Below are 13,496 nucleotides of genomic sequence, written 5' to 3' on the forward strand. Positions count from 1 at the left end.
AATAATAAAAAATAAAAATAAAAGCAGAGATGGCTAAAGCATTATTTAAAAACAAAACAAAACAAAAAAACAACCTAAAGCCCTGTTTCTAGATGTTCTTACCTGATTCTCAGGTCTCCAATGATGTTTGAAGAATGGAAGGCAACAGCACAGGCTTAAATTGGAGTTGGACCTATTGCCAGACGCTCTACGATGTGTCCTTCTAGAACTCATTGTGCCTCAAAATGGATACTATCTATAAGTGTGTTCCCCCTGGAGTACAGCCTGAAAAAAAACATGTGACTGGGATGGAGAACAGTGGTGGAGCTGGAAAACACACCAATTCAATGAATGGGAAGGGAGAGGAGATGGAGTGGGGGAAGCAGTTTCCAGAATAGGTGATCTTACCTTAACGCTTACTCTCTGGGGATGCAGAAAGTTTTATGCTTGCTGTAACAATAATAATAATAATAATTCAACTCTTTAGGTCAACTCTCTCTCTTGGACAAGGGGAAGAGAAGGCAGGAGAAAAATTGAATGAGACTTCGCCCTCTATAAAGCCTGGGTTTTACATATTCCTCAGGCACGGAAGGAGAGAATAGGCTGAATTATTCCCTTTTCATCTATTTTCTCCTGGGATCTTCACTTATTCTTTCTCACTTAAATTCCTGGCATTCCCATCTCAGAACTTTCTCTATCCCTGGGCAGTTCCTGGCATAAATATACCCTTCCACCTCAGCTCAGACCTTCTGGGCCTCCAGCCAACTGGCATGTCTCTTCTATCAATAATTAGATTATCCCTAATTATACAGCATTTAGATGTTACAAATATCAGCATGAGTAATTAATTTGGACTGTGAACCTGATCGACAGCATCTACTATGCCATTCACATTCAATATATATTAAGTTACAATAAACCAGTGTATTATTATGTCAATGTAAGTTTGTGTTGAAACTTAAAATAGGTAACACCAAGTATTAAGCGTTTGGGGAGATTAAAGTATGTACTAATTGAAAAGATACTTGGCATTTCAGTTTACCTAATATAGATGTAGGTAAAGTTAATTTGCAGTTTTAAGCACTTGGATTTATGTGGGACAGAGGACAGCTGGAGTCTGACATTGAAATTTTATTTTATTTATTTATAACTTATACTATACGTACTTCTAAAAAGGATTAGAGGCAGCAGCTGACATTGAATTGGAGATGTGCTATCATCAATTACTATTGAAGTATTTCATTCAAATATTTTTAAAAAGATTCTGTATATTTGCACCACTTCAAGTTTTACTTAAATATCCCCAAATAACTAGGTTGAAAAATGTTTGTATCCTTTTTATAGGAGTATTTAGTGATGATGAAGATTACAAAGTGTATTGCTGCAAGAGCAGATCTTTATTCTAAGGAATGGATGGGTGATAGAACATTTTTCTCCATCATACTAATGTGTCCCTATCTCCCTCCTTTTCAGCTCTCTCCAATAACACAATGTGATTTAAAAAAAAAAAAAAGAGTTCACCCCATTAGAGGTAAATATGACTGCTATATGATATTGTCTTTTTTCTCATTCATCAGCATTACTCTTTGAAAACATTTCTTCACATTTGTTAGAATCAATTACCAAGGCCACCAAATTCATGACTGTTAATGACCCTGGATTGAATTAATAGTTGGCTATAAGCCTTGTAGGTGATATGAAGAAGAAAATGCAAGAAGAAATGAAAAAAATCTAGGCTAGACAATCAGCTAGATGCTTTACACAATTTAAATCCTCAAAATCCTAAAGTAGATAATATCATCCCCATTTTGCAGGTAAGAAAACTAAAGTTCAGAGAGGTTAAGTGCCCACAGTTAATTAGTGGCATAGTTCACACTGGAATTGAAATCTGAGCCCAAAGGCTGTGCCTTTTCTATCTCTCACCACTCTGGTAAAGGGAGAACATAATGAAGAATGAGGCACAAAAACAGAAACTAATTTCCAATAGAGTGGCTACTCATTCCTTTCCCCACTGTTCTTCTATTTTGACTGAACAATAAAACAAAATAATATAGCTTCTCTATTCAGTTCCAAAATATATTTACAGAGTTGAACTATTTCTAAATAAATTATGTTTATAAAAATGGATGCAGAGTTTTCTTTCCTGGATTTGGAAATAAAGAACAGAAAAATGAATCCTAAGGATTAAACCTTAGAACTGTTATTTCTAAGCATTAAATGCTATTAGTATTCCAAGCCCCCAAATTTAGCCTGTGTTTATAATCTAATCATTTATACTGACACATAAACTCTTGAGACTCTATTCCAAAGACCAAATTAAGGAAAACATTGTCAGAGTATATTATACATGATTAAACATGAGCTGACATGACTGTAGCATTAATATTTTAGCACCAATGCACAATCAACTAAAGGTCTTTATTGGCTCTGTACATTGGACGACAGCTTGATGGATCTGAAGAATAACTAGAAGATTTTATAACCAGAACATGCATGTAATAATTAAATATTTTAATATTTAACAACTTTTTGGAAACATAGGTATACCCAACCTTGAAAACAACTATTATGATATCCTATTGCTCTCTCTAGCTACCACCTTTTTTTTTTTCTTTCATGGTCAAACTTTTCAAATGGTGTACATAAACTTTCTCCTTTTTCTATGTAACCTCCCTATACATAGTACTTCAATTTTTACTTTGCCCCACCTCACTAGGACAACTGCTTCTCAGAGTTCACCACTAACCTCTTTCTTAAAAAATCCACATTCTGAGACTTCCCTTGTGGCACAGTGGTTAAGAATCCGCCTGCCATTGCAGGGGACACGGGTTCAAGCCCTGATCCAGGAAGATCCCACATGCTGCGGAGCAGCTAAGCCCGTGAGTCACAACTACTGAGCTCACGTGCCACAACTACTGAAGCCCATGTGCCTAGAGCCCGTGCTCCACAGCAAGAGAAGCCACCGCAATGAGAAGCCCATGCACCACAACGAAAAGTAACCCCTGTTGGCTGCAACTAAAGAAAGCCCATGCACAGCAACGAAGACCCAACACAGCCAAAAATTAATTAATTAATTAATTAATTTAAAAAGTCCACATTCTCTCTTCACAGCACATTGTTACCCATCACCTCTATCTTGAAACTCTTTCTTCCTCTGACCTCCATAACAGTATCTATCCTGATTCTTTTCCTTTCTCCCCACATATTTATTCTTTATTTACTTCACTGGTTATTCTTACTTCTACATGTTTCTGTGGACGTAGTTTTTAATGTCCCTGCCATTTTTTCACTCTTTACCTTAGAAATTTCGTTCATTTTCATGGATTCTATCACATCTGTGTTGATGACAGCTAAAGCTAGATCTTTGGGCAATATCCAGTCTCACACATCTTACTAAAAATGTTTATGTGGCTAATAATCATTACTATAGATTCTTCAAGTCCAAAACAGAACTCATCATATTTTCCTCATAAATGTCCCTTTCCTGTCTCCCACCTTCCCTCTCTCTCTCTCTCATAACATTCTTCCATCTACAATTCATCATCTTACCCATTTTATCACGTCAATCACCAACTCCTATCAAATTCTTCCTTTTCCACTGTTCTTATGCCTTTAGATCAATTGGACACACCTGCCCAAGCCACAGCTGGAGTGACATACAAAGCTACCACCAGCATTTTGCACTGTGCCTCCAGAATCTCACTAAATCCAAATCCTATGTTTTCACTGTACTACTTACCCTGTTATCCGAAATCACTACACATTGACCACTTCCCTCTGCCAAGCCTCTCCACTAAAATCTTAGTTACAAAGATTGGTATTTTATATTTGACACTTATTCCCTTCCAAGACTCAATTTTTATCTTTGCTCTTCTGATAAGGCTATACAACATATCGAATAGTCCTGCTAGGCAATAAAGATTACTAATGTTTTGACATAGTTAAGAACCCAGAAACTGTAATTCCACTGTCTACCTGCTTTCTTGGGCTACATATCCCTTGGAAACACAATCAGGGGAAAACTAGACTAATCAAGAGACCATCCTTATGTTACCTGCCCTATCCAGCCTAGATCCCATTATCTATCACTTCAGTATGCCAATGTCCTCACCTTTAATATTCACTGTCCTTATGTAGCATCCACACAGTAAATTCCAAAATATATATCAACCCAAATGTCCACGTCTCTAGCCCTACTGTATTGAACTCATGAATGTTGTTGGAGAAAATTACAAATTGGTCTAATGCAAATTCTTTGTCTCTAATCTCGACTTGCTTTCAATGCCACCCAGTTATCCTCCTATCTCCCTTTCTTTTAGCAGCTATTTCAAATCTTCTCATCTTTCCTACCACCACCACCCCTCTGCCCCGTAGTCTCTTTAGACAATCTCACCTCTTGCTATGTGGAGAAATTAAAAACCATCATATGAGAACCCCTCAAATTTTCTGCCATACTACCTATAAACATACCTGCTCAGCTCTCAGTCTCTCCAGATGATCCACTTCTGCCACATAACATATGTTCTTAATCTTACTGCTTCCTGATATCTCAGGCTTGCCACTCTATCAAGCCCCCCATCCAAAATTCACTCTTTTTCTCTCCTGTATCTTTAACCTTTCCCTTCCTGCTAGTTCCCAACAGCACTGAAACATGCTTACGTCTCTATTTTTAAAAAAAGCAAGCAAACAAATATGACTCCTTTTAATCTGATGTCCCCTTCTAGTTACTGAAATATTACTGCTTCTGCATAATAGCCAAGTTTCTTTAAAGAGTTGTCTACAATCACTGGTTCAATGTCCACACATCTTATTTACTCTGCAACTTACTATAATCTTGTTTCCACTCCGCTGATCCATTGGAATTTCCACAGTCTACAATGACCAATTTACTGCTAAATCCAATGGTTATATTGACCTCTCTCTCTTACCAAAATGCCTCTTTGCCTTTTAGTTTCTAAGACACTATCTTGTTCTAGTTCTGTGAAAAATGCCACTGGTAGTTTGATAGGGATTGCATTGAATCTGTAGATTGCTTTGGGTAGCAGAGTCATTTTCGCAATGTTGATTCTTCCAATCCAAGAACATGGTATATCTCTCCATCTATTTGTATCATCTTTAATTTCTTTCATCAGTGTCTTATAATTTTCTGCATACAGGTCTTTTGTCTCCTTAGGTAGGTTTATAACTAGATATTTTATTCTTTTTGTTTCAATGGTAAATGGGAGTGTTTTCTTAATTTCACTTTCAGATTTTTCATCATTAGTGTATAGGAATGCAAGAGATTTCTGTGCATTAATTTTGTATCCTGCTACTTTACCAAATTCATTCATTAGCTCTAGTAGTTTTCTGGTAACATCTTTAGGATTCTCTATATATAGTATCATGTCATCTGCAAACAGTGACAGCTTTATTTCTTCTTTTCTGATTTGGATTCCTTTTATTTCTTTTTCTTCTCTGATTGCTGTGGCTAAAGTTTCCAAAACTATGTTGAATAATAGTGGTGAGAGTGGGCAACCTTGTCTTGTTCCTGATCTTAGTGGAAATGGTTTCAGTTTTTCACCATTGCGGACGATGTTGGCTGTGGGTTTGTCATATATTGCCTTTATTATGCTGAGGAAATTTCCCTCTATGTCTACTTCCTGGAGGGTTTTTATCATAAATGGGTGCTGAATTTTGTCAAAAGCTTTCTGTGCATCTATTGAGATGATCATATAGTTTTTCTCCTTCAACTTGTTAATATGGTGTATCACATTGATTGATTTGTGTATACTGAAGAATCCTTGCATTCCCGGGATAAACCCCACTTGATCATGGTGTATGAGCCTTTTAATGTGCTGTTGGATTCTGTTTGCTAGTATTTTGTTGAGGATTTTAGCATCTATGTTCATCAGTGATATTGACCTGTAGTTTTGTATGGAAACACAAAAGACCCTGCATAGCCAAAGCAATCTTGAGAAAGAAAAATGGAGCCGGAGGCATCAGGCTCCCTGACTTCAGACTATACTACAAAGCTACAGTAATCAAGACAGTATGGTACTGGCACAAAAACAGAAATATAGATCAATGGAACAGGATAGAAAGCCCAGAGATAAACCCACACACATATGGTCACCTTATCTTTGATAAAGGAGGCAAGAATATACAGTGGAGAAGACAGCCTCTGCAATAAGTGGTGCTGGGAAAACTGGACAGCTACATGTAAAAGAATGAAATTAGAACACTTCTTAACACCTTACACAAAAATAAACTCAAAATGGATTAAAGACCTAAATGTAAGGCCAGACACTATCAAACTCTTAGAGGAAAACATAGGCAGAACACTCTATGACATAAGTCACAGCAAGATCCTTTTTGACCCACCTCCTAGAGAAATGAAAATAAAAACAAAAATAAACAAATGGGACCTAATGAAACTTAAAAGCTTTTGCACAGCAAAGGAAACCATAAACAAGACCAAAAGACAACCCTCAGAATGGGAGAAAATATTTGCAAATGAAGCAACTGACAAAGGATTAATCTCCAAAATATACAGGTAGCTCATGCAGCTCAATATCAAAAAAACAAAAAACCCAATCCAAAAATGGGCAGAAGACCTAAACAGACATTTCTCCAAAGAAGATACACAAATTGCCTACAAACACATGAAAGAATGCTCAACATCTTTAATCATTAGAGAATTGCAAATCAAAACTACAATGAGATACCATCTCACACCGGAACAGAATGGCCATCATCAAAAAATCTACAAACAATAAATGCTGGAGAGGATGTGGAAAAAAGGGAACCCTCTTGCACTCTTGGTGGGAATGTAAATTGACACAGCCAGTATGGAGAACAGTATGGAGGTTCCTTAAAAAATAGAACTACCATATGACCCAGCAATCCCACTACTGGGCATATACCCTGAGAAAACCATAATTCAAAAACAGTCATGTACCACAATGTTCATTGCAGCTCTATTTACAATAGCCAGGACATGGAAGCAACCTAAGTGTCCATCGACAGCAGAATGGATAAAGAAGATGTGGCACATATATACAATGGAATATTACTCAGCCTTAAAACGAAATGAAATTGAGTTATTTGTAGTGAGGTGGAGGGACCTAGAGTCTGTCATACAGAGTGAAGTAAGTCAGAAAGAGAAAAACAAATACCGTATGCTAACACATATATATGGAATCTAAGGAAAAAAAAAAAAGGTCATGAAGAACCTAGTGGCAAGACAGGAATAAAGACACAGACCTACTAGAGAATGGACTTGAGGATATGGGGAGGGGGAAGGGTAAGCTGGGACGAAGTGAGAGAGTGGCATGGACATATATACACTACCAGATGTAAAGTAGATAGCTAGTGGGGAGCAGCCACATAGCACAGGGAGATCAGCTTGGTGCTTTGTGACCACCTAGAGGGGTGGGTTAGGGAGGGTGGGAGGGAGACGCAAGAGGGAAGAGATATGGGGACATATGTATATGTATAACTGATTCACTTTGTTATAAAGCAGAAACTAACACACCATTGTAAAGCAATTATACTCCAATAAAGGTGTTTAAAAAAAAAAAAGACAGTATCTTGCTTTTCCTCCTAGCTACTGCTTCATAGTCTTTTTTGGTGGGAACTCTACTTCCTTCAAAAGTCCCTTAAACATTGGTCTTTTTTAATGTCCTACCCTTAGCCCTTAACTTTTCTCATTTTACACTCTCTTCTCCATGTGATCTTATTCCTGTATGTTAATATATCACAAACTTCATCCTCAATCCAGACTTCCTTTCTAAACTATTAGATTTCTCCACTTGAACTTCTTTCAGGCTACTCCAGTTCAACATAACCAAAACTGAATTTATCAACATCCGTCTCCAACCCCAAAATGTTGGAACGGCTCCTCCCCCTTTGTTTCTATTCTCAGTAAATGGACTCACCAACCAAATGTTTTCCTAACCCAGAAACCTAGATGTCAACCTTGACTCCTCCTTCTTCACTGAACTTCTCACCATTCTCTAGACATGGTCAGCCCTTTCTCTAAACATTCTCTAGACTCTGCTTTTTCAAATAGTGCTCCTGTGCCTAAAATGCTCTCCTTTCTTTCTTTTTTCTTAGGACGTTTCCTACTTATCTCACTCAGTTTGACTCTTGCAGATTTTGTATTAAGTATCCCTCCAAGACTTCACTCCTCTAGGTTTCCATTTCCGACTATTCACAACTCTGCTGTGATAATTACCCCATTATTTCATTCACTTCTCTGTATCCCCCATAAGACTGTAAGTAATGTGAAGTTAGAGGCTGTGCTTTGGTCATATTTGTATCCATGCATTTCATACAGTACATTGGCACTTAAAAAATTATTGAATAATTTTTTTAAAAAATCTTAACAAAATGGAGAGGGCAGACAAATGAAAACTAGAGAAAAATGTCAAAGATGTTTTGGTAAGGAAATATAAAAATGTCCAATCTATAGAAAATAGATGTATTTTTTTCTCAACATAAACACTGTTTAATCACTTTTTATCTAATTATAAAAAATATAGTGTTCATTGTAGGATTATCAGAAAATACAGAAAATTTTTAAAAAGAAAATAATCTCCTACAGTGGTATCATTATTCTGTTTTTATTATTTTAAAATATTTTTATAACAGGGACTTCCCTGGTGGTCCAGTGGTTAAGACTCCGTACTTCCATTGCAGGGGGCACGGGTTCCATCCCTGGTGGGGGAATTAAGATCCTGCATGCTGCATGGTGTGACAAATATATATATATATATATATATTTTACAACAAAAAGCTATAAAGAATATTACAGCAAATTCCTGTGTGTTCATGATTATTATCCCTCAAGAACTCAGAGACTCCCCAACCTTTCTCACACAGTTTTCATTCCCATGAATTTTTTTGACTTAATGCTCAAAAACATTTTTGGGTCAACCAAGATCTGTTCTGCTTTAAAATTAAGTTGTTTTTTCCCTTTGCAAACTATTTCATAGTCATAGAAGACAAGTGGTCAGCATCTCCCTTTTCCCTACATAACCCCCCTACATTTTCTTGTATACAGCAACTACATTATCCCTTATTATTGTCTTCTTTGGACAGAGTAGCCTTAATTGTGTTAGGGCTGAGTCTCCATCTTGCTGATTATTTCAGGAGAGTCCCTCCAGTTTTTCCAAGTCTTAAACCAAATAGAATGTTATTTCCAAAAAGCAAATAAACTAAAGACTCATTTTATAGTAATAAAAGATATCCAGCTTAGAGGATGAGAACCTGCATTTTAACAAAACAACAGGAATGCCTTTGTCTTTTCCAATCCTCTATTCAGAACTACACAAAGGCAATGTCTTTTTTTTTCTTATTAATTCCAGTCTGCAAATGAGAGTGTGTAGGAGTTAAAAAACACTAACGAATTACTCATGGTATACAACTTCTAGCTCTTTATCAATGCCACTCTTCTTTACAGCCAGATTCCACATGAAGGCAATATTAATACTATGGAATTTCTGCAAGCTGATTATTCCCCTACAGGTGGCTTTTCACAAAGAAGTCTGTTAACCAACCTCAAAATTTTGACAAAATTGTTTCCAATTAATTGATATTATACTCTACTCTTTCTCAAGACTTTTCTCCTCAGCTTTATACTCTATGCCCACAAGGAAGAACAATGTCCTAGCCTCTTGTGAGTCAGGCTGGTTTTATATTTTTCCTCGTTCTCTGTCAACCTTAAAAGAAAAGGACCAGAAAGGTGAGGAGATGGCCTGTGATTACTAAACATCTTCTTTCACTACCATGGCCATCATCTGCTCAACAAAGGCTGAAAAAAATAGATGCCATAGAGAGAAGACAGTATATTAGACTGGCTAGTATGCTCAGCTAAGCTATAAAAGAGAGAAGCTTTTTTGGCCTTGTGCTTATGTCTTCTTTCTCTACCTCTTCTCTTCTAGCCCCTGCCCATACAATGCCTAGGCCCCCATTGTCTTTATATTATCACCTCGACTGTGCAGGTTCCCCACCCAAACCTGTTTGGCTGGAGTAGCCATTTATGCTCTGGCTATTTCTCCTCCTGTTTCTCACTAGCAACCCTCACCTATTATTGTGTTCTTTTCTCTCAAGGATTTGCTAGGTAATTGAAACTGATCTGAGAAAATAACCCATATTAAGATAATAGATGATAAAAGCCTAATGAGTTTCTGCTTTGAGGTAGCAAGTTAGGACTGTGATAAGAGCCTTCCACATCTTCTTAACCCCAAAGTGCAATACTTTCAGGCACTATGGAAGACTTTTGAGAGATTTCGGCCTTCTCTAGTACTCCTTAAATCATCCTGCAGAGGCCAACCAGAATCTCTTGAGCTTCTTTGCAGACTGATAGCAGCCACATAGTTTCCTTTTTCTCTCCTCTTATTCTTACCTATCAAACCTTATTACCTATCACATACAATCAGTGAAAGTAAAGAACCTCTATAGTTTATCAAATATTGCCTGCGGAATCTCCTCCTTTCTTTTCCTTCTTAACATTGTGATTCTCCCTGTTTGGCAAGTGGTTAAGTGCCTGGACAAAGACACCTATGTTATTAATTATGGATATGCTCAAGAGGCCTCTGCATTTGGCTTTTTATTTTTCTTAATAAACTGAAAGAATAAGTAAACTAGTAAAAGGATCACGTTGGTTAGCACTTAGGGGCAAATGGATACTCTGGGTTCAGTGCCCCTTTCAATCCCACATTCCTGGTAATACCCAATTAGTGCCTGTGCATTGCAAGGAGAGGCCAAATGGGGACGTGCCTAGTCAGGCCTCTGTACAGCCCTTGCAGAGACCCATTCACTGCTACACTAATCAAATCATTCGGCTACACTCTGTGACTTACTTACATATATGCTAGGGATGGCATTTTAAAATGTTAATACCATGGATGAATCCAAACCCATTTGAGAACTGCTCATATGCTCAATTGAAAGCACTAAAGTTCAAAGTTTGCTTAATTATTTCCCATAAACACAATTCTGAAAGCTCTTTTTGTTTATTTCAAGTCAAGAAACTGCATTTTCTCCCTGATGGTTATTAACTCAAATGGTGGATGGGAAAGTTTTTTTTAATTTTAATTTTTTATTACCTCACCTCAGATTTTTCTAGCTTAAGCTCTGTTTTATATAACACCTATCATAGAAATTCTAAAATGAAAAGTCATACAAATCATCCAAACAGGGTTTTTTAAGGAAAAATACTTGGCAGCATTAAGCACAACAATTTCTCCTTAGTATTGAGTTAAGTGGGCTTATTTTATAGTCTGTCATCCATTGCGTTTAAAATTACTTCTGTTCTTATACTTGCCATGAATCACTATTAGCTCTCCATCTACCTTTCTATCTCTGGGTCTCTTTTCTCCCTCATACTCATACCTACACATTCATTTACAGTCCACATTGTCAAAGACTAAATGATCGTTCTTTGCAGCTGCTGTAACCAATGCCACTTGTTTTTTCTGAGTCATTGGAGTCAACTAGTAGAACCCTTCCTGCCCATCTGCCTAATTACTGACCAAGCACTGCATCAGAAATTGCAATTGATAATCACACAGAAGAAGCAGAAGGTATTAATCCTCTTGGGAGAGGGTGAACAAATAGGCAAAGATGATGAAGCATATTTCCCTTGCATTTCAGCTGATATTTGTATTTAAATGAGCAGCTTTTTAAAGGCTAGTCATGGACTTTTACCTGAGATCTGGAGTGCATTTTGCAGCAGCATTTCTCAGCATCCTGAAAAAGGAATGATGTATTGCTGCAGTAAAAATGAAAATGCTAATGCACACATGAGTAACGTTTTTCTCCTCTGAACGGTATATACTAACTCAGGCTATGTGGAATCATTTACTGATGCACGCACTGATTGAAATCCAAATATTCTTTAAAATTAATAACCTGTTCAACATTCCTGGGGAAGATTATGGCCATGAAGGCAAATATTATTGTCTCCCTTGAAGAAATATTTCCACAATAGGTAAACTCTCTTAGATTTGCAATCAAAATTAGAAATCTGGTGTAAGCTCTGATTTGACAAATACTTTACAAACCATACAAATTGCCTGTCTCAAACTTTTATCCCAATAAGTTCAGTGCATACACAAACAGTATTCCAAGAGTTTCTCTATTTGGGTAATGGATGAGTTTCAAGCTTTCCTTTTAGTTGGAGGCTTTGGATATCCAATCTGGCAGACTGCTGTGGTCTTAGAAGGAATAGTCATTTTGGGGGGGGGGGTAGATATAATGTTTAATTGATTTCTAGATTTTACTTATTGTTTCTATGAGTATAGTCCTCGGCTGAATTAGAGTAGACTGAAGTGAGAAGCAGAGAGCCACCAGAGGAAATACTAGATTGAAAATAGGGATGCCTGGTTCATTGACAACCCCCAACTCCTACCTCTTTTCCTCTACTTACAGAGTAATAGAAGAAAATCACTTAACTGCACTGTTCCTGCTACTTCAAACTCTATCAGCTGGCAAAAGAAGAAAGTGTTCCACGTCTTAATTACACACTTTTTAAAAAGTCCAATCTGCATTATGTGTTCAATAAATACTTGTTGACAAGAGTGTCAATTCTCAAAGGAAATCACAGGCTCCAAACTGAATCCTTACTGCCATTTTTGCCCCTCTAGCTTTGTCTTCTCAGGTTACAAATGAAGTCTACCCTCTAGAGCTGCAGGAAAAAAAGAAAATCAAATGGCTCATACTTGTGGAACAGCAATAACAAAAGGACCTAAGGATAAAACAGTCCACAAACCAGAATCCCTTAATTTTGAATGTACCTAAAAGCACAGTTTACAGTAACCAGATATGAAGGTATAGAGAGAGGTAAACAAAGCGGTTCATTATTCATCACTTAAGGCAGTCATATAAAGGGATGCATTTTCATTAACAGTGGGTTGAATCATTAGAAAACCTGAGCTACTCAATCCATATTCAGTGCTTGCTCTGCTCTGCTAAGTGAATACTGTAGGGGTGGGTAGATTGCTGTTAAATAAGATTCCAATTAAGAGTTTATTTTTCTTGTGAGCCCAAACTAGGAGCTCAAAACTTCAGAGGTACTTAATTTTGATTAAGTTTTTAGCAGTATAAAGTTTTGAGTTGAGCCCAAAGATTTCAGATGTCTTAAAAATCCAATAGCTTTCTAACAATAACTTTGAAGCTGTTAATTCTTCTTCCCCTGCTCACTCTCCTCCCTAATGGTGTTACCCCATGATATGCCAGCACCATTGCTTTCTGCCCACCCCATTCTCCGTCTTTTAGTTTTCATATCTCCCTCCCTCTGCTGGATTTTCAAATTTAATATCTCCTCATTCAAAGCAATGATTGAAAAGTTTCTTTGCAATTTGGTCTGTAGTCCTTGAATTCTGACAGCTTTGAGATGCTTCATTTCCTTTTTATTCTCTTCTTGAATAATCATTTTCCCCCTCCTTTCTTCCAGAAAAAAAATTATTTGGGGGAGGAGGGGTAAATAGGGAGGAAGCATCTATATTTTATTTCCTTCCCTCTATTCTTGGTAA

At 37.1% G+C, this 13,496-nt stretch overlaps 1 protein-coding gene across 5 annotated transcripts in view; it reads right to left on the minus strand.

Moving 5' to 3' along the window:
* Nucleotides 1-13,496, minus strand: part of RPS6KA6 (ribosomal protein S6 kinase A6) — a 202,711-nt gene that overhangs the window by 173,823 nt on the left and 15,392 nt on the right. Inside the window, exon 3 of one of the 5 annotated variants that reach the window (XM_082447387.1) lies at nucleotides 11,671-11,712. The exons of 3 other annotated variants lie outside the window; for them this stretch is intronic. In XM_082447387.1, coding sequence (XP_082303513.1) covers nucleotides 11,671-11,688 — 18 coding nt within the window. In that variant the 5' untranslated portion in view covers nucleotides 11,689-11,712. Of the gene's footprint in view, nucleotides 1-11,670; nucleotides 13,493-13,496 lie in introns of those variants that run through there. One more of the 5 variants, XM_082447386.1, reaches the window with a different exon arrangement.

Source organism: Balaenoptera physalus (genome assembly GCF_965194825.1).
Source record: "Balaenoptera physalus genome assembly, chromosome: X".
Taxonomy (NCBI): Eukaryota; Metazoa; Chordata; class Mammalia; order Artiodactyla; family Balaenopteridae; genus Balaenoptera; species Balaenoptera physalus.